Raw genomic sequence first — 20101 nt, forward strand, 5'->3', positions numbered from 1 at the left:
TAACAAGTATATTCATAGTGGTTGCAACACGCAACTCACTCTCATAAGCTATCAGAACAGGCATGCACCAGAGCAAACAGTGAAATGGAGAGAACATAATTGGGAGAACCGAATTTGCCCACCGGCACACATCAAGGGAAGGGCCTTGTCTCGAGATGAGGACAAGAAACGGATTCTCCTGAAGTATGTACGGACTTTTGAGCTTGAGATAACCACTTCCCACCTCACGGTCAGTGAAGGAGTAGAGATTGAGAGCTGGTTCAACGAGGTTGACCAATTTCCGAGGACGACAGACGTGATCATGGGACGTGACCGCGGTGACCCAAAAGGCACAGCTGATTTCATGGTGTGGTCAGCGGCTTGTCTCATAGGGTCCTTTTGACTCTCTTCAGTTCCGGAGTGCTGTGGTAGCAGTCTGCACCCAACGTTAGTATATAGCTCCAGTGCAGATTCCCACACTGACAAAGAATAATCATACTGGCTTTATAGCTCTCTAATACTTAACGTCGTCATCTCGCGCACTCGCAAGAGAGCATGAGCGCACCGTCAGAGTTTCCCGCTGGACATTGGGAAAGGCTGGAAGGCCAAATCCATGAGGATGGTGCTCGGAAAGAAAAAGTGGTGATATCTTTAAGAGTTGCATGAACACGCTGGCGGGGAGAAGGGACCTCCTGCATTGGAGGACCCAAGTTTCGACGGACTTCACCGTCCGCAACGCCTGTTAGTCCTCTATATCCGCCTTTCACTCCCCTTTCTTCGAGCGCCTTCATCCAGCTCTACGTCATCAAAAGTCTCCGCTCAAGCCTCAAGAAGAGCCTTGCGCCTCAGAAGTCCTGGGGAAATGCCTGCACACCTAGGCCGACACTGCTCAAACCTGATCTCCACATAGTCAATGGCAGTGAATGCCCCAAAAAGGATCCCAATTTGGTCTTGGACAACCAATCCCGAGCCAGCAAAGGCCTTGTTCGCTGGTGTTCCTTTGTCCGATTGTCACTTTCGATCACGTTCTCCACCTTTGTTTTCCTCCCGGTTTCACTCCCACAACATTGTGAAAACACCAAATCGAGTCACGGCGTTGTGCTTTTTCATAGTGATTTGGCGCACTAGCCGCAGCGATGGTGCTTATATAACCACTTGCCTTTTCTGCCTGCGGCCGCCAGATTGACCGCCGCGAGTACGCACATATATTTCATCTCGCCCTCCTGATCCAACTCAAACCTCCAAGCACCAACCCTCTCTTGATAAACTTGAACCACAACAAGACTCCTCTCAGAAACCCCATCACTCTTCCGTATCAAACTCGTCTCTGTACCCGTCTCGTAACTCTCTTGAGCGCACAAACTACCATCACTTCCACTACACCCACATACCGATTTCTTTCCATCCAGCTTCAGCATGTCAACCCGACCCACAAGTCCGCTATCTTCTCCGCCGCCCTCCAGCGAGCCTGCTGCACCTGCAACTATGCCCACTACTCCAAGCGTAGCTCCTGCAGCCCCTGTCGTGACAAGAACTGGCCCTGTGAAGGGCAGAGTTAAGAAAGCCTCCCAGCCCAAACTCCCCATAAAGGATCTGTTTACGCCCTGGAAACCACAAATCACGCTACCGAAAGCACATCCTTCCTGGGGACAGATACCCTACCCGGAGGACGGCCAAGAGCTAAAGGCTCGTCAGGACCTTCCCCCAGCGCGTACATCCAACGCCCAAACAATTCCGCCTCTGTGGGAAGATCGAAAGTATCGCTTCAAGCCTGGACGATATCATGTTTCTTTCGACGATGACGAGGAGGGAGTGGACGAAAACCCGGACGGCACTCTGCTGGACCAAGAAGACAACCTCGTGATTCCGCTGCTCGATATGCGTCCGATTAGCCGATTGAACCAGCAACCGCGTCGCGCGCCCACATACTATGTTTACGAAAATGGCAAGCCCAAGGATTGGAAGAACCTGCAAACTCTGAAGGCCCTGAATGACCGCCGTCGAGAGGCCATCTGGCGGATCACCTGCGATCCGCCGTGGAATGAGCAGGAGCGGGAGTACCTAGCATACTTGTGCGAGGTGTATCCTAACGCATCGATTCTCGAGATGGCGGAGCGGTTTAATTGGCGTTTCAAAGGTGACTTTCGAGAGGAGCATGGCTTTGCCTTCAATCATATACACGAAGGTCGCACGCTGGAGAGCATCCGCCATGAGTATTTGAGTTTCAAAGACATCTATGACCACGGCAGGGTCCCCCTTCCGAAGAGGCAGGAAGGAGACAAGACCGACCTCAAGAAAGTCGGCAACAGGAAGGTTAAATCGGCAGCGGAGATCGCCATGGCAAAGTTCACCACGATGAAAGAGTGGCAAGAGGCCTGTGGCACCGACAAGAACGGGCAGAAACGCGGTCGGCCTAAGAAGAAGAGCGCTGATACCGTGGCCGAGTCTGACATTGAGGACAAACATCAAGGTGATCTTGCGATGGACACCTCAGGGTTGAGCGAAGTTGATGACGAGCTGTTCGACCTGGCAGGTGGCAATGAGCCCGATGACATTTCTGGCTCATCGACTGAGCAGGTTCCTGGCCACGCTGCTGAGGTTCATCAACCTGAACCGGAGACTCCTGTGCATGATGTCCCGAACGCTGAAGTCCGTTGCGCCGCATCCCCGCTTTCCCATACTGCCGTAAGCCAGCCATCGGATATTCAGGTCCAAGCCAACAATGCGCCTCCTTCGACGCTTCGGAAGAAGCGCAGCCAAAGTGATGACGACGGCGAGGGCGACACTGACGAGGGAGACAAGTCAGCTCCGCGGAAGAAGCGTTGCATGTCGCACGACGGCGAGATCGGAGGACTGACCCGTCCGATATCCCCTTTACCACAGCGTTGCTCTCCGGCTTCACGGCGCTTAAGCCAGGAGGTGCGCCGCCAGTCCACCTGTACGTATGCTTGTCGGTCTGTGGCTGTCAACGAGCAACATTGGCCCGAACGTGTGCAGTCGATGTTGTACCATAGTGCGCTGAACGTTTCCTCCCGCGACTGCGGCCCTGCTCCGGTCCATAACGCGTTCCAGGATGAGGACGAAGATTCCGAAATGACCGAATCGGAATAGAGAACACTCCTTGGAGGTGTACTGGACGAATCTCCCCTAAACGCCCCGCCTTCGACCGCAGAAGAGAGATACAATGGCAGATGTCCGAGAGTGGTTACGTCTGTGATTATCATTTTTGCAGTGTCCTCGTTTCTTCGTTCTCTCCTCACGCCTCTTCACCGGGTTCGGTCGATGAGGCCTGTATATTTCCCTTTGTCTCGGTAGATCAATAGTTTCCATGGTCCTTTTCGTCCTTTGTCTCTCTGATACACATGATTCCAATTTCCCTTTTCTCTTGACTGCATCTGCATACCTGACGTGATCTTGAGCGTATTCTGGCATCTCTTGTAACAATGGCACTGGGTAGAGGCGAACTCCGCACTCGAATCCGCGACAGGTACGGGACGAATAGGCTCGACCGGAGTTCTAGAGTGCACATCATCTGTATTTCATGAGTACCGCCCAGATGCGAGGAATGCACCACTTGCCTTACTTTCTTAACCACTCTTCCGCCGTAGTGAACACCACGTCTGAGTACTGTATAACTTCCAAAACAGGGGGACCCCATCCTGACAAGGAAAGCACCAGCGCGCAGCGCCAGTAGCCATGCCATTTCATCTACTCCAAAGTAAAAGACACGAACATAGCCGAACTAAAGCCATACAAACAAGCCCAAGCATGAGCGCTAAGTGGGCGAGGTATCGCAAACACCATTAACAAACCATCCAGTCATCCCTCTTCTTCGCGCAGCTCACTGCTGTATATACTCCAACATGCAACAGAACGTATTCCTTCCCCGCATCGTACAGGCAACTATGCACAAGCCGATGACATCGTCTTCCCCGGCGTTACCATCGCGATATATACCAACGCCTTCTCCGTCCTCACGCCCGTCCATATATTGTGCCATATCCTCAAGATCCGGCCCCGACATTACTAGTACTAACACTCCTCTTCCACCCGGCCCAGAAGCCGCCCACAACACTGGCTCCACTCGCAGGCGGCGTCGATACAGGCGTAGCAGATGCGCTCTTCGAGTGGAGCATTCCGGCCGACGAAGGGGATTGCGAGTGCCCAGACGTACCAAGACCCGTTGGCGTAAGCCCCATCGCTTTCTTCATGCTCTCAAATCGTGCTTTCAACTCCTCAAGTTCCTGTTTCGCTACCGCTTCGGCTGTTTTGGCGTTCACGAGCTCGAGGAGAAGGGCTTCGGTATCGGCGGGTGGTGGCGGAGCTGTGGCGGTTGCAGCAGTAGATGTGTTTTCCGCTGAAACGGCCGGACAAGTTGTGGAGGAAGATGATGAAGGAATGAAGGTCTGTGAGGCGAGCGAGGATGTGCGCTTCGCGAAATGGGGCACGGGAGGCGGTGGTTCCCGTTTCTTCTGGCTAGCTGAGCGTCCCAGTCGCAGCTCGCGCAGGCCGCCAGTAGTTGTGGACGTGGATACGCCGCTGTCCGCCGTACTGCTCCGTGAGAGGGAAGGAGAACTATCAGGGGTGTCGCCCCCTCCAATCCAGGGGACTGAACCTTTCCGTGCGTTCTGTCGAAGTTCCTGGATAGTCTTCTCATACCGCTGGTTCTGATTATATGACTCTTGAAGTCGGTGTCTCGTCTCCTTCAAGGCGTCCCGCGCCAACTGAAGTTCGGCTTGTGTGTCGTTAAGATCGCGGGCTAACGAAGCGGCGCGGAGCGTCTCATTGCTTAGCTGCTCTTTCGTCCGGGCCAGTGAGTCTTTCAGGACCGCCTTTGTTTCGAACATGGAGGAGGCACGGTGATGTGTCTGCTGTGCAGGAAAGCGTCCATCGAGGAGGTCTGCAGCCTCTCTAACATAATCCGGTATTGGAGTAGCATTATTGGCTTCGGTAGGCGGTATCGTCACCTCTGCTGCGGTGATGGTAGTTCTCCTTCTGGTTTCTTTGGAGGACGGCGCTGATAGCGAGGGACCCTGATTGCGCATCTTCGCAATCGCTGCGCGAATGATACGATGGTCTTCTCTGCGATCTTCACGCTGTTTCTGCAGAGCTGCTTCCAGCTCGCTGTTCTGCCGCTGCAGTTGACTGATAGACATCAGCAACTGCTCGATCTGAAAATGTAGGTCCCGGTCCTTCGCCGAATGACCAGCGCGGATAGAGAATGCCATCGACTCGTGGCCTGATTTGACAGAGAGCGCATCCCCTGAGGAACCACGCGAAAGATCTGTCAAGGCCGTGCTTTGCGTGTTGCCCGAGCTGTCAGAGCCATGCTCCGACATCATAGTGGATGCTAGACTTTGTTTTGAAGGCGTGCGGCGCATAAAGCTGATCGGCCTACTCGGCGCTGACAGGCCAGGACTTAGCGCCACGGACTTCGTGGACGAGTTGGAAATGGGCCACAAGCGACCCAGGAATGAAGTTGCCGATTTTTGTATCTCTTTCGACGTCCCTTCATTTTGAGACTCCTTGAACGCTGCCTCAAGTCCTTGAAGACGCTCGCGAGTAACATCGTTGGTGAAGCTGACAAAGTCGTTCACCAGCTCATCCGCAGACTTAGAATTCCTGCCATACGGGTCCCACAGGCTCCGTCCAAGAAGCAATTGCATCACGTCTTCGAACTCACTCAGCGCCAGGATACGCTGTTCGTTTCGTTTCATCAGCGCAAGAGCGACACGCATAATCGTCTCGCTTGCGCCTTCGGCGAAGAGGACGTCGTAGATCCGAAAGAGCATTGGAAGCGGGCACGTTACTGCAAAGAAAGACAAGAACCACTGCGACAGATACGCAGACTCTACCTGTAGTGACTCCAGATGTGCGGCCAGCTTCGGCATGTGGTGATGCAGTAAGCGTTGGAATTGGAAGATGCGAAGGTGAAGGCCAGAAAGGTCCGGAAGGAAGCAAGAGCGCAGATCGTAGTCTTCCATGAGCCTAAGCATCATTAGCAAGCATTATGACGCAGAGTTTGGCATTGCACGTACCGTACGAGGACACAGAAGGCCTCCTTATCGCCCATTTGCATGAGCAGAGGACCTACCAGGAAGCCCAGGCCCTGGCAGTATCCAATCTTATGGTCGTACAGGCTGAAGCACTTCAGTACCCGGCCCAGCATCTTCTGGCCCTCGCCGTCCGGATCCTTGAACATCTCCACACCGGGAAAGCTTCGCCCAAGGTCTTTGTTGATGATATTCTCGTAGGGACTCGACTCTCCGCAAAGTGTATCATATTGATCTTCGATCAGCTTATCCCGGGCGCCTGAGGCACTCTGCCATACAACCCCACGCAGGGGTGCAGGGATTCCTCCGCGTATTTTGTTGAGTGTCAACGTGGGTAACCGTTGCACTGTTTGTGGGTAGTCCCTCACTAACGCCGCCCAGAACTCGAGTTCGGTCATCGGGGGCGGGGAGGGTAGTTGGGAGAACCGCACTTCGGCCGCATCCTGCCTCTGTATAAGACGTTTGAGCTGGTTGATCGACGGCGGTCGCGACTGGCTTCGTTGCCGTGTAGCTTTCAAAGCCGATTTGGGATCTGCGGTCAAGGCGTTATTTTCCTGTTCCAGTCGAGCCAGCAGCAACGCCATTGCCTGAGAGGTTAGCATACAGGGATATGCCAGGGACTGGACGTATAACGAACCTCATCTTGACCCTCTTCCTGCGGCTCCTGTTCCTCCTTCTTTTCCAGCTCAGCCCAATCAACGCGGGCGCTATGATCAGAGACACTGCTGTTGCTCCTTGGCCGATTGCCTCCTGTCGGTGACTCCGCTGCCGTGTTATCCGCCAGGGAAAGCGTGGAGTTCCGCACAATCGAGTCGTCCAGTGAGGCATCTGAGGCGCGGGGTTCGCGGAAGGCTTTGAGAATCTCCTCTGAGGTGGGTCGTGAGGATAACCGTCTCTCTCCTACAGTGATTTCCGGTTTTAGTGGCGTTCGCGCCGTAGATTCCACGTCCTCATCCATGCCTCCTCCATCTGTCGGGGCTTCGGAGAGTGGCACAGTAACCATTGAATCTGTGGGTAGCGGTTGACTGTCGACATGGCTCCTGGGCGATCGCGAGGTCCCCTGGAACGTCTGGAAGGGCTCCCCGCATATGCTATGATCCGTAATCGTGGCCATTTCCAACCCTCCTGAAGCAGAGATTATGGCACACTGATCAACCAGGCATGGGACCTTTTGAAAAAATGGTACAGAAGCGCGGAAGCTCGAGGTAGGTACGAGGCTAGAGAGATTGCATAGAACGGGTCAGGACGTTCGTAGACTTCGGTGTACGGATAGATCGCGGTCGGAAAGGGTGACGGGCTCCCAAATACTGTAGCAAGAGGGGGAAAGGTTACTCAGCAGGTTCTGCCGAAGCATAGCATAATGAGAGGTGTAAACTAGGAATTGGGCGACCCAAAAAAGAGAAACCGTCAGAAAAACGCAACACTGTGCAGATAATGGTGTGAGTCTGGTGCGGAGGAGGTGGGTAGGCTTTGACGCTTGGAGGTTTCAGGAGGTTGCTCGCTACGTTTACCAGATGAAGGCGCGTTACCCCTGTATCCCTGCAGCTAACTCTTGGCACCGCCTACACCATCATCAAAACGCGCTAACCACTCAGGAAAGCCGTGGAATTACTGTGTAGAGATTCTATAACACCAAGAGGGAGTTGTCTATAAAGCAGTGAACGTTGTGGCCTCTATTCAGAATTGGTCAATCTGCCAGCCTCTATCCAACTTTCCGTCTTGAATTGCCCAACCCTTTAACCTGCGTCTCAAAGTAATCCCACCACAGGCACCATTCGCCATTTCACGTCCTGCCTGCAGCTACTTACAGACCGCTGACCCATTACTTCTTTAAGCCTCTGATCCAATTCCCACCCATCCCTGCGCCCTATACCCCTCGAACCGCCTGTTGTTCTCCTTGATCCACCAGAAGATGTTCAGCACACGGATGGTGCGACGCATGAGATCGCCTAGATTAAGGCGGCGGATCTGTTCCTCCGACTCGGTCAGGTACCCATCTAGCTCCGAAGAGCGGTGGGTCATCTGCACCGGTATAGCAGCACCCTCAGCGGTGCTTTGTGGACTGGTGAGCCACTCTAAGAACTTGGCACCATCGGGCGTCGGGAAGGATCGCAGGATTGCGCGTTGTGGAATACTGGCGACGGTTGAGAGTGCAAGATTTGGGCGGGGACCGATTGGAATAGGCGGTCGAATGACGATATGAGCGGGATTGACTTGTCCGCGGCGGGTCTCCCCCCAGCCATCGTAGCGGAGTCTGTCCTGAACAGGGTAGTCGGGAAAGGTAGTATATAGCTGCTCCATATGACGGCGGTTCTCAATGATTGCGTGGGGCAGAACGATGCGGGTGATGAGGACGTGGAGGTCCTGGAGGTTTCCGAAGCCTGCAACTGCCTGCGATCTCATGAAGTAGGAGAGATATTGCATCCAATCCGGCTCTGTACCTCCAGGGACAAGCTCCGGACGGATCAAATAGGCGATGATGATTGAGGGGACGTCGCGGAAGGGGGGCTCGGTATTGGACATGGAGTTGAATTCGGCAACCGCGGCGTCCACAGGGGGAATTCCTTTAAGGACCGCCTCCAAGGAGGCCGCTGGCGGACGATCTGAATCGTTAATGCAAAGACTAAAAGCATAGCTTGTACGAAAAGTATATAGCGCGGAGCGGGCATTCCTTCCGTCCTTGATCATCCCAACCAATGCTGCGACCCGTGATCAAGAAGAAGGGACAGCGCATACAAGGAAAGGGGACAAAGAAAGCTCCAGCACTGGGGCAGAAGAAGTGACAGAAGTGGCAGAAGTGGCAGAATGCCTCAAAACACGGCTTACTTACTTTGACCGCCGCTCTGAGCATGGTCCCCGCGCTGAAGAGGAGAGCTGTGCTGAGCTTCGGCGTTGTTGGTCGTATCTGCCATCTTGGAAATCGCGTTGGGCAATTCGAAAGACAGGTGTGGGAGATGTATCCTCAGTGTCGAAACCCTCCCTTGAGTGTCAAAATTTGGAAGACTTATGAGCAGGTCCTGCCAACTGGAAGCTGGAAAGTGTCCAAAGAATGCGTTTGGAAAGATGAAGGCAAAGGAACCTCTGAAAATCGAAGAGCAATGGAGAGCAAACCAGCAAGAGTCTCAATGTGGGAGTGGTGTGGTTTAGGTACAGAGTAGGAGAGGAATTGAAGAGGATTATATATCGTGGAGCTCGTTGCCTACCGAGCTTGGACCACAAACAAGAATTTTCTTTGCGCTTCTACAGTATAAGCGATACACTTGACGGTGACTGAAAGCAACGGATATATACCGCAGATCGACGAGGATTGCGCACCCAGCCGTGACCATCCAGTCGATTGCCCCTGGGCGGTCAGGCGCCCAGTGCCTGTAATTAGCAAGGGCGTCCCGCGCATGCGGGATACGACCAGTGAGGAAACTGACCGCTTTTTCTTTGTTGGAGAATAGGTAGGCGGGCCATCTTCACTGTAGATTGGAGATTGCCCTTGCACTAGCGGCTCCGCATGAGACCATGCTCAGAAGGTACACAGGGAAGACCGCCCGTAGTCTGAGCATTTCCTTTCGATCCCTAAACTGGTCTCCACCTTCAACGTATGACGTACGTTATGAAGAGATACGCACGGCTTCCTTATCGACGGGGTCTCCGTCTCCGTAGCAATGACATTGCTTAATCTCCATCTCATTGTCGTGTTGCTGGGAACCACCCCACTTCAACTTGGTTAAGCGTTGGGAAAGATCCGGAGTGACTGCGCTCATCGCTCCCATGATGATTGCAAGACAACCACGACAGGGCTTTTGCCCAAGTGGACGCCGCATGCAGCCGTTTCTTCCGCCCAGATATCGTCGAGGCCACTCAACGGATACCATAATGGGCGCATGTCCGCATTAAGGCCTTCCCAAAGCTGCACTCTATGCTAGTTCGGATGATGTAGAGGGCAAACGTAACGGCTTGACTGGTGAAGAGGATAGATGGACGTCGCTTTCGGACTGACCGCGCCTTCCGCTGTTCGGCTTAGCGTGGTTGTTTCTTATCTTAGCGATCCATTTTGCCGGGTCCGATCATAAGCTTGGCATCAACCTCACGTCTTCTATCATCCTCTTCATTTACAATTCTCCTTCACAGAGATGATTAGTTTTCCATGATGAGACCGCAGACGAAACATGAAAGAGCATGCGCAGGTTCAGGTTCGCTTTCCCGCTCCATCGCCTGCACTCCATCCCTCTTCCAACTTTTCCGCATGCTCAGCTGGTGCGGTTTCATGCACCCAAACATTGAAGCGCTATTGAATACTCATTTTCTTGAGTGAAATTCGAGCTTTGGTAAACGTTGTGTTGTGCTAACACTATGTACAGGTTTCCGCCGTCCTCTAGAGCTTGGGTTTCTGGGGCCCGACGAGCAGATGCAGTCCTGTCGAGGAACTCAGCCTCCACTGCAGTACGATATGCTTGCACCGTTTTATCAGCGTAGGGATAGCGGTAATGGACAAAGTGGTGTTTTTTTTATCTCAAGTCTACAACAACGTCAACCTTTCTACACCTGCCACTCATGATCCGTTATTCAATGACAGCCCTAATCATCCCCCACGACTATCACTTTCCCTTAATCAACTGCTTCCTCATAGTCTATTCCAACTCGGAAACAAATTTCCACTTACTATCTCTGATGTTTTGTTGCGTTTGGCGTGGGGCGCCCGGGAGAGGTGGCTTGCGCCCTGAGCAACCTGCCGTCTTTCACCAGGCCGTCTTTCACTGACTGCTGCGTCTCCGCCGTTGTTTACAGCGAAAAATTTGCGCGTTTCGCGTTCCCAGTCGCGTTCTATTATGTCAATCTCTAATTGTGTCATTATTGTGCTCGCCCTTGCTATTATGATCCCTCCGGCGCTTCCAGCTTAAATAGCAGCCTCCGCACCTTCCCTCTGTTTTCTCCTCAACCTTCCACCTTCCACCACCACCGCCAGCTGCGCCTTGTTCCGCGACTACCTTGCTCAATTATCGCTCACCTTTCCACGCTTTTCCTGAGTCCAAGCGCGTCGTTTTCATCAATGGCACGCGAAAAGCGCCCTGCGCTGCCTGCCGCGTACGGCACGCCCGGCAGTAAGTCATCAGTGTCGGGCATGCTGCGCAGGTCGCTGACATCCTCGTAGACAAACCGCCTCAATATCTGATTGGCGAGGTCAGCGGCACGCCTGAGACGGCTTCTGACTACTCCTTTGGTTTGTTTCCCGCAAACATAGCCCGATCTCTCAGTTAACCTTCAAGCAGCCACCGTCAATTCCGCCACCCCCATCAACCGCGCCGCGTCCTCTCCTCCGACCACCATCGAGAGGACTGGCATCGACGCTGCCCTGATGACCGTCGTCAACGCTGAGGCTTCGAAGCTCTTCGGCCTCTCCTCTGGTTCCGCCCGTAGTACACTCGACGCGGCCCGTCTCATCGAACACACTCACAGTTTTACAGTTGATGCGCCCTTGCCTCCCCAGACGCCTTCCGAGAAGGAGAATAATGCCCCATCGTCTCCTATCAACCCGGGAAATGGAAAGTCGGCTGCTTGCCCAGCCAACGTTCACCGTGGTAACAAGTTGGCTGCTTTCTTCTCCAAGGGCATTGAAGCCCCGAAGCCCACGTCTGCTACCGCCACCGCCGCTGCCGTCAGCACCAAGCGATCCGCTGACGACGCCGGACTTCACGCCGAAGATGGCAGCCGGATGGCTGATGCTGCGCTCAACGCAAAGCCCGATGTCGCAGCTCGCAATAACAGTGCTCCGAAGCAAGGTCGCAAGACATCGATCAAACCCGCCCAGAAGCCTCAGAAGAAGCTTGTCCGAAAGTCGGCTCGTCCGGTCAATCAGACACCGCCACGCAAGAGGCAAAAGGTAGACCTTGCAGTCCAACACAAAGTTCATGATGATTCGGAAGGATCAGACCGCGACGATGTCGATATGATGGATGTTGAAGAAGCTGAAGCTGGCGTGAGAAGCGAGCCCATTACCGACAACAACAATAACGACAACAACGATGCCCCCAAAGCGGTACCGGTCAGCAGTGAAGTCAAGAAGAATGCCAACAACAATGGCGCCAAACAGAAAACCGCGGCCGACACCAATGAGGACCATGTGCTCGTCCTCCAAACCATGAAACGTTCCGCGCGTATTCTGAACCCAGAAGACCCAGTCGATGCTGCCCTCATTGCCGAAGCCGAGAAACACAAGGACACTACTCTATATGACACTGACGATGAGCGCGAGGGTGACTTGAAAGGTAACATCAGCAAGCCCGAGTTGTTCCGCAACGTTCGCTGGAAGGATGTTGCTTACGATACCGATGTTGAGCCTTTCGAGCCGACACTCGACTTCAATGGCTTTGTCCCCGGTCGCTTCGAGCGCATGCCCGATGGGACTGTGCGTGATCAGAAGTCCAAGCTCTTGACGAAGCTTGTCGATGCCAACGGTAACCGCAGGATCTATCGCAACCCACCACCGAAGGACTGGAACAACCAGGAGGCCTTGACCGCTCTCAACAAGCGCATCGTTCAGCAAATTCGCCGCAATAGCAACGTTCGTTTCCGACGTCAAGTCGTTCCCTACGAGCAGTTTGAGCGCGAGTGGATCCTGAAGAACCTGAACAGCTCCGGCAAGCCGAAAAAGGGGTGGATCGAGTTTGTCGCTGATTTCAATGAACAGTTCGAAGGAAAGGTCTTCGACGGCGTTATCGAACCCCGCCCCCAGCGCTCCGTCTCCAGCCTCACCAAGGAAGTTGACCGATTCCATGACGACTATTCGCAGGGACGTGTCCCTGAGCCCGCTGCCGACAAGGACAAGCGTAAGACCAGTTCCGGAAAGCGCAAGGCCACCGACAATGTTGATACCGCCGAGATGGCAACTGTCTCCAAGAAACGCAAGGCTAATTCCGACGGGACTGCCGGACCCTCTGCTGCCTCTAAGAAGCGCAAGGTCAGCAACTAAGTTTGCTTCACTGGTGGACGCTTCGACATAATGTCACGTATGTTAACTAGCCCACCTTCATTGTTGTCGGTTGTTCGCTGTATCCGGATGACTCGACTCACTGCTACCCTATCAGGAGGCGCTCGAATGTTGACGTTGATTTAGCGACAGGATGATGTATCGACCTTCTAGACACGATCTCAACGCTTCTCATCTGCTGAAGCACAATGTTCTCATGACGGCTTACGGGACTATCAAAAGATGCATTTCCTCAGTGGTTTCCGCGACACTCACTGTTCCCTCCGAATATCAATATGCTTTGCTCTATGACCTCTTTCGGTTCTTTTTCATTCATTCAGCATGTTTTCCCAGCAAACACAACACACACCTTCAGCACAAGCTTCCCCAACACCACAATGCCAACCCACATTGACGATTCCGCTCTGGACTCATGGACGATCGAAATTTCTTCCTCTGAACTCCTTTACGGGTGCACCTGGTTCCGAGCTCTTGCTTAATTTTGTTCAAGGACAGGGCCGTTTAGGAACTCTTCTTGGATTGAGGCCCTCACAGGACTCTCCTTGGATTGAGTACCTTTCGGAAACGTCTTTGGATTTGAATTCTCTGGAGATCTCTCCTTGGGTTGAGATTTTTTACGACTCCCCTTGGATCGACTTCTCTCTCCGAACTCTCCATCGACCTATTGCTCCTTGGAACATTCTCTGGCCTTCAATCTTTTCGGATAGACATCCTCTTGCAACTCGCTAGGATATTGAGCTCCTCTTTGTCACTCTCCTGGACTTGACGACCGCAACTGACATACACCGGGATTTTGAGCTACCTTAGAGACTCTCCTAAATGAGCCGAGTTGCATTCGAGTCTATCCCTTGGATCTGATGGGCCCTTGGGTATTCTCGTCAATTTACCCCTCAGCATCCGGAAAGTCTTTGTTCAGATGTCCTTCGTCAGCGGCTACCCCGATCCCTTCCCTGTTTACACCCCCAATATGTTTTATTCCAACGATTACCCCCAACGTCATGCCCCGTCACGCCTCATCACGACTGCAATGGTTTCACTGGTTTACTTTGTCATGGTCTCATGGTTCCTGGTCCCCCTGTTTTCTCTGGATGGCAGTACGCTAGCAATGGTCTCTGTTTTTCTTCTTCTGTCTCTCGTCACAGGTGAGGTTCGCTTCCTTGCTTCCTTGTCTGCTTGCTTGCTTGCTAGCTAGCTTCACTTGCTTGCTTGCTGGCTTACTTGTGAGGAAGCCGACGACCTTCTCTGGATGTCAGGAGCTGCTATGGTGTCCACGTCAACACTGCGATTTCTTGCAAAATCTCCCTGATCCTGATGTAGGCTAAGGTAGATAGCAATATCATCCACTGTGTATAGAATTCTCTGTCGTACTCTTGTGACTGTGCGCTGAAAACATGAACTGGAGGCGTCCGAGGTGCTGATTCGCCCAGTGTGCGCCTTGCGAGACGGTAGTCGAGACGCCGGTATCCAAGTACAAATTTCTCCCCAACTGCATAGCCGATACCGAAGTCAATGTCTTGCGTCACATTCCCCGCGAGCATTCCGTCGCATCCGCAATGTATGGAACGTCTCTGGGCCATGGAATGGGCGGCGCCCAGTGTCATCTCGTTCCACATCCGTCCGGTAACTGCCGAAAACGGACGTCCCCTTTTGCCCTCGGAGCAAAGTGAAGGCTTTTTAAGCTTAAGTTGAGGCTCTGTCTTTATGACGCATAGCGGCCTGACGCACAACATAGAGATGCGTTCTATGGCTTGGCCCGACAGAGTTTACATCGTCATCAGTGCATCCCCGGGGCCATCGGCGCGCAGCTCACATGTCCCAGAGTCGTGAAGCGGAATGCCAGTCGAACACGCCGATACAAACTACAACAACAACACAAGTTTTCGTTCCAAGCAAAGCCCATGCAAGTAGCCGCAAAGTGACATTTCTTTGCAGAACTAGGCACCATGCTCCCCCAGCATGTCATCAATCTGCCTCCTAAAAGAAACCAAAACGAAAACCCGCGTCCTAGATCCAACCACGCAGCATTCCCAATCAACATCCATACACCGCCTGCTCCATGACTGCCCGAATATGATCCGGGTTACTTGTTCTCCTGGACGCCGGATGCTTGCTAGGAGGAGGGCTCGAGTGATCCGTCGTCGTGCTGCCCCCATCGTCGTCGGTTTGGATGCTCGAGTCCTCGCTGTCGGAGCTGGCACTGTGACTGAGAGGCGGAGAAGGGAATCTATATGTCGACTTGCTCTGATCATGGTCCGCCTGCTTGGGAGAGTCGTCGCCGTCGGAGCTGTCACCGGGAAGGGAATTCGAAAGATCCGCCGTCTTGTTCGGATTCCGATCACCGCGCTGGCTCGCTTCACCACCCCCGGCATTGCCACTAGGAAAAAGATTCCCATCACGCGCCGTCGAACTCCAATTATTATTCCATTCCATCGTCGACTGACCATGCTCCGGTCCCTCGTCCAAAGTCCTGACAACATGATAACACCCTCGCACAGTCACCAAATCTCCACCGAGACCTTGCTCAATCCGAAGCTCCATGGAATTGTACAACATTGTCGGTTGCTTCTGAAAGTGCTTCTCCTTGTGCTGTGCGAAACCCTCCATATCATTGACGGGAAAGGTTTCCGTACAGTTTCTCCAGTCGCAGAGACGGAGGGTGTATCTGGTGTGGCGGCGGCTGGGCATGATGAAGGATGGTGGTGTGCTGGTTGGTTGGGAATTGGTGGCGGGATAGGAGGGGATGGGTGTGTAATAAGTGAATGTGATAATGATTCTGCTGTAAAAGGAGTGCGAACAGGTATCCGGAGGGTGCAGGTGGTGGAGGTGGAGTGGAGAAGAAGAACATGGGAGGTGTAGGATGGTTATATATTTGTGTCTTTTCGAAGGCAGGAAGTAGGGCATCGAGAAGGGGTAAGTGCAGGCGGACGGCCGAAGTTGCAGACCGGGGAGAAGAGGAAATGTCGAGTACATGCCCCTGTGGTGGCTGTTTCCCTCCTCAGACCATATTCTGTGCCGCTTGCACGAGATTGTGAGCCGCCTCTGAGCGTGTTGTTTGGTCTTGCGCCCTCAAACATCAGTAGAAAATATATATCAGCATTTAAATGCACCGTCGTCGAATGCATTTGGAGGCGGGTCACATATACGTTCAATTCCATTGCTTCAACGGACTCCAATGATGTCGATACGCATCATCACTACCTCACGCAAACTGCAGACAATACATTTCATGCTTTAAGACCTTTCTGACAGAATACTTCACTCTATCCATACCCAGCAAAACCAAACACAATGAAAACCCCAATCGACACGATCAAGAAGACCTTTTACGTACACCAATTTCCAAACTATAATAGCGCGAGAGTAGTGGCAACACCCAAGCCTCGACTGTCCGTCTTCGCAATCGAAAGGATAGCTAACTACCTACGGAATCAGAAGATACAGATGCACACGGTGGATATAACCGGTCCCATGTGAGGCGATTCATTTCACCATTCCAAAGTTCACATCCAAGATACGCCAAATAACGTCAAGCCGTCTCGAGTTCGGGCCCCATAGGCGGGTAGCATACTCAAAGATTCACCGTCATAATGAATATTTATAAATAATCATTAAAAGGTCAAATTGAGAGTTGGGATCGCATTTCCATTGAAAAAAAAGTTGAGGAACTGATACTGGCTACCTAGTCATTACCAACCATTTCCACGCCGACGCTAAGTGCATCCATTCTGCATGGCAACCATAAACCTTCGAACACCGTGCCTAACCATCATCATCATCGATCATCAATCAGTCCTGTTCCAAGTCTGACACCCATGGCACCATCCACCTCCACTGACCCCTTCTCCCATCGGGTGAGCCACTCACAACTTGGCCCGATTAGCCGTAGGATTCTTATCGACGTCAAACCGATCCAGATCCATAACCTTGGTCCAGGCGCGCACAAAGTCACGCACAAACTTCTCCTTGGCATCGCTCTGCGCATACACCTCGGCCATGGCCCGGAGCTCCGCCTGGCTGCCGAAGACGAGGTCGTTGCGCGTCGCAGTCCACTTCTTCTCTCCGCTCTTGATGTCCCGGCCCTCAAACACCTCGTCGTCGGGCGAGATGCTCTTCCACTGGGTGCGGGTATCGAGGAGGTTGACAAAGAAGTCGTTGGTCAGCTTGCCGGGCGTCTTGGTGAAGACGCCGTGCTGCGAGCCACCGTAGTTGGCGTTGAGCACGCGCAGACCGCCGACCAGGACGGTGAGTTCGGGAGGTGTGAGCGTCAGCAGGTGCGCCTTGTCGACGAGCATGAACTCGGTCTTCACGCGGTCGGTGCCCTTGCCGTAGTTGCGGAAGCCGTCGACCGTGGGCTCGAGGTGGCTGAAGGACTGGACGTCCGTCTGCTCCTGGGATGCATCGGTGCGGCCAGGAGTGAAGGGGACGGGGACGCCGGCGGCCTTTTCGATGGCAGCAGTACCGGCAAGAACAATGAGATCTGCGAGGGAGACCTTCTTGCCACCAGAGGCGGAGTCGTTGAACTTCTTCTGCACTCCCTCCAGGGTGGACAAGACCTTGCTCAGCTGCTGGGGATTGTTGACTTCCCAGTTCTTCTGTGGCTCAAGCCGGATTCGAGCGCCGTTCGCACCGCCACGCTTGTCGCTGCCGCGGAAGGTGGAGGCGGAAGCCCAAGCAGTGTAGATGTACGCAGCCGAGTCGATGTCGGTAGCGAGGATCTCCTTCTTCAACTGGGCAATGTCCTGCTCATCGATGATAGGATGGTCCGCAGGAGGGACATAGTCTTCCCACAAGAGGATCTCCTTGGGGATCTCCGGGCCCAGCCAGCGGGACCTAGGACCCATATCACGGTGCAACAGCTTGAACCAGGCGCGAGCGAATGCATCGGCGAACTGATCGGGATTCTCGAGGAAGCGACGAGAGATCTTTTCGTACTCGGGGTCGAAGCGGAGAGCCAGGTCGGTGGTCAGCATGCGGGGCTTGTGCTTCTTGTTGGGGTCGTATGCGTCGGGAATGATTTCCCCAGCATTCTTTGCAACCCACTGGTTGGCGCCTCCAGGGCTCTTCTCCAGCTCCCACTCAAATTTGAAGAGATAGTCGAGGAAGTCTATGCTCCACTTGGTCGGGGTCTTGGTCCAGGTGACTTCTAGGCCGCTGGTGATGGTGTCGGGACCCTTTCCGGACTTGTAGCTGTTCTTCCAGCCCAAGCCCTGGTCCTCGAGAGGAGCTGCCTGCACCTCGGGGCCGACATGCTCTGATGAAGACGCACCGTGAGTCTTGCCGAAGCTGTGACCGCCAGCGATCAGGGCAACAGTCTCCTCATCGTTCATAGCCATACGTCCGAAGGTATCGCGGATGTCCTTTCCCGCAGCAACGGGATCGGGGATACCATCTGGTCCCTCGGGGTTGACGTAGATCAGGCCCATGTGTGCTGCGGCCAAAGGCTTCTCGAGATCACGGGTGTGGATATCGGGGTGGTCCTTCTTGTGCTCATCGGCATCCAGAACCGAATGTTTGTCGGTACCCTCGTGGCCCTTGGAGTAACGGACATCATTGCCCAGCCACGTGGTCTCGCTACCCCAGTATACCGACTCGTCGGCTTCAAAGGTATCGGGACGTCCACCAGCGAAACCGAAGGTCTTGAAGCCCATGGATTCGAGGGCTACGTTTCCAGTGAGGAGATAGAGGTCGGACCAAGAGATCTTGTTGCCGTACTTCTGCTTGATGGGCCAGAGCAGGCGGCGGGCCTTATCGAGGGAGACGTTGTCAGGCCAGCTATTGAGAGGAGCGAAGCGCTGCTGGCCGCCTCCACCTCCGCCACGGCCGTCAAAGACACGATAGGTGCCGGCGCTGTGCCATGCCATCCGGATCATAAGGCCGCCGTAGTGGCCAAAGTCGGCGGGCCACCACTCCTGTGAGTCGGTCATCAGGGCGGCAATGTCCTTCTTGAGGGCGTCATAGTCCAAGCTCTTGAAAGCGGCAGCATAGTCGAAGTCATTGCCCATTGGGTTGCCCTTTTCGGTATGCTGGCGCAAGATGTTGACCCTGAGCTCGTTGGGCCACCAGTCGGCATTCTTGGTTCCGCCGCCAGCGACGTTTGCGTGCTTGATGGGGCACTTCTTTTCAGAACCCATGTTGGATGGTTGCAGTTATGTGATGATATGGAAGGGGTGAGAGCGAGAACGAAAGGGTGAATGGTTCGGTGAACGATCGAGTCGTGGGAGAGCGAATGATGGAGCGGTATTGAGGAGGGTTGGAGCACCTTAAGAGGAGGATTGAAGGAGGCCAGAACGGCGTAGCTGACTGAAGTATTGCCATGCACCTACCCCTCAGATATGGGTCACGTGAGAAGCTAAAGTGGGGCGACTCTGCCAAGTCCCGAGGTTAACCCCGCCGCTAGTCTCCCGCGCAGCGAAACGCATCGAAGGCCGGGAATGCCACCAAGCAAGCAGTCATTATTAATCTGGGGGTTCCAGCCAATCGACAACTTTCCTTAGAGATCATGGCCGTTGTTGCGGATCGACGGGTTTCCCGTTGTCCGGGGTAGTAATCAAATAACCAACATGGTTCTCACCCATAGTGTACCAGTAGTTATCTGCGTCCTGTGTACTATATGCATGACCCCACCTCTCCGTCCTGGGGTCTACTCCCTATGTATCACGACATCATTCTTAAGAGTTGACAAATTCTGACTGTCGTAACTCAAATACTCGTGCAAGGAACGGTGAATGCCTGACCTGCTGTACCTCATCTACCCGAATGGATGACAATTACAAATGCAGCCCTACACTATCCCCATACAGGAAGGCGGGGACATCGCACATCTTACGCCACACTTGGGACGACGCCACCGCTGACAACATATCAGCCACGTCCAACATCGTGCAACAAACAATCATTGCAACCACCATCGGCGATCTATCAGTCACCCTGCCGCGCGAGCTCTGCTTAGTTCGATAACGTTCTCAATCCAGTAGCACCACCCATCCTCTGTCCACTAACGTCAGCGACTGGCTCATGCACGGGACTGGCTCGTGCACGATTTCGGGACATTCACCAGCTACAACAGTGAGGCTGTACAAGGCTATATATA

At 53.6% G+C, this 20101-nt stretch overlaps 7 protein-coding genes across 7 annotated transcripts; 3 read left to right on the top strand and 4 right to left on the bottom strand.

Annotated features, from left to right (window-relative positions):
* The first annotated feature begins 1280 nt into the window (after nucleotides 1–1280).
* Nucleotides 1281–3192, top strand: EI97DRAFT_134379 (uncharacterized protein). Its single transcript, XM_033793146.1, has one exon. The coding sequence runs from the start codon at nucleotides 1396–1398 to the stop codon at nucleotides 3088–3090; it is 1695 nt and encodes a 564-aa protein (XP_033651571.1). The 5' UTR covers nucleotides 1281–1395; the 3' UTR covers nucleotides 3091–3192.
* Nucleotide 3193: 1 nt separating this feature from the next.
* Nucleotides 3194–3833, bottom strand: EI97DRAFT_134384 (uncharacterized protein). Its single transcript, XM_033793147.1, has one exon. The coding sequence runs from the start codon at nucleotides 3680–3682 to the stop codon at nucleotides 3296–3298; it is 387 nt and encodes a 128-aa protein (XP_033651572.1). The 5' UTR covers nucleotides 3683–3833; the 3' UTR covers nucleotides 3194–3295.
* EI97DRAFT_134371 (uncharacterized protein) lies at nucleotides 3721–7253 on the bottom strand. The gene is made up of 3 exons (XM_033793145.1): nucleotides 6670–7253; nucleotides 6018–6619; nucleotides 3721–5967 (listed from the first exon to the last, which is right to left on the bottom strand). Exons 1-3 carry the CDS (start codon nucleotides 7144–7146, stop codon nucleotides 3984–3986), a joined length of 3063 nt encoding a protein of 1020 aa, XP_033651573.1. The 5' UTR covers nucleotides 7147–7253; the 3' UTR covers nucleotides 3721–3983.
* Nucleotides 7254–7862: 609 nt separating this feature from the next.
* On the bottom strand, nucleotides 7863–8944 carry EI97DRAFT_444327 (uncharacterized protein; the record flags this gene model as incomplete). The annotated part of the gene is made up of 2 exons (XM_033799893.1): nucleotides 7863–8731; nucleotides 8863–8944. The coding sequence occupies 2 exons, from the start codon at nucleotides 8942–8944 to the stop codon at nucleotides 7863–7865; spliced, it is 951 nt and encodes a 316-aa protein (XP_033651574.1).
* A 1966-nt stretch (nucleotides 8945–10910) lies between these two features.
* On the top strand, nucleotides 10911–13163 carry EI97DRAFT_134426 (uncharacterized protein). Its single transcript, XM_033793148.1, has 3 exons — nucleotides 10911–11125; nucleotides 11176–11244; nucleotides 11294–13163. The coding sequence occupies exons 1-3, from the start codon at nucleotides 11074–11076 to the stop codon at nucleotides 12991–12993; spliced, it is 1821 nt and encodes a 606-aa protein (XP_033651575.1). The 5' UTR covers nucleotides 10911–11073; the 3' UTR covers nucleotides 12994–13163.
* Nucleotides 13164–14973: 1810 nt separating this feature from the next.
* On the top strand, nucleotides 14974–15906 carry EI97DRAFT_479187 (uncharacterized protein; the record flags this gene model as incomplete). Its single annotated transcript, XM_033802002.1, has 1 exon — nucleotides 14974–15906. A coding segment is annotated over one exon (894 nt), but the record flags the coding sequence as incomplete, so codon positions are not given.
* A 468-nt stretch (nucleotides 15907–16374) lies between these two features.
* On the bottom strand, nucleotides 16375–19249 carry EI97DRAFT_435413 (catalase/peroxidase HPI). Its single transcript, XM_033798856.1, has one exon. The coding sequence runs from the start codon at nucleotides 19140–19142 to the stop codon at nucleotides 16872–16874; it is 2271 nt and encodes a 756-aa protein (XP_033651577.1). The 5' UTR covers nucleotides 19143–19249; the 3' UTR covers nucleotides 16375–16871.
* Between the last annotated feature and the right edge of the window lie 852 nt (nucleotides 19250–20101).

This window comes from Westerdykella ornata (genome assembly GCF_010094085.1).
Source record: "Westerdykella ornata strain CBS 379.55 unplaced genomic scaffold EI97scaffold_22, whole genome shotgun sequence".
Classification (NCBI taxonomy): Eukaryota; Fungi; Ascomycota; class Dothideomycetes; order Pleosporales; family Sporormiaceae; genus Westerdykella; species Westerdykella ornata.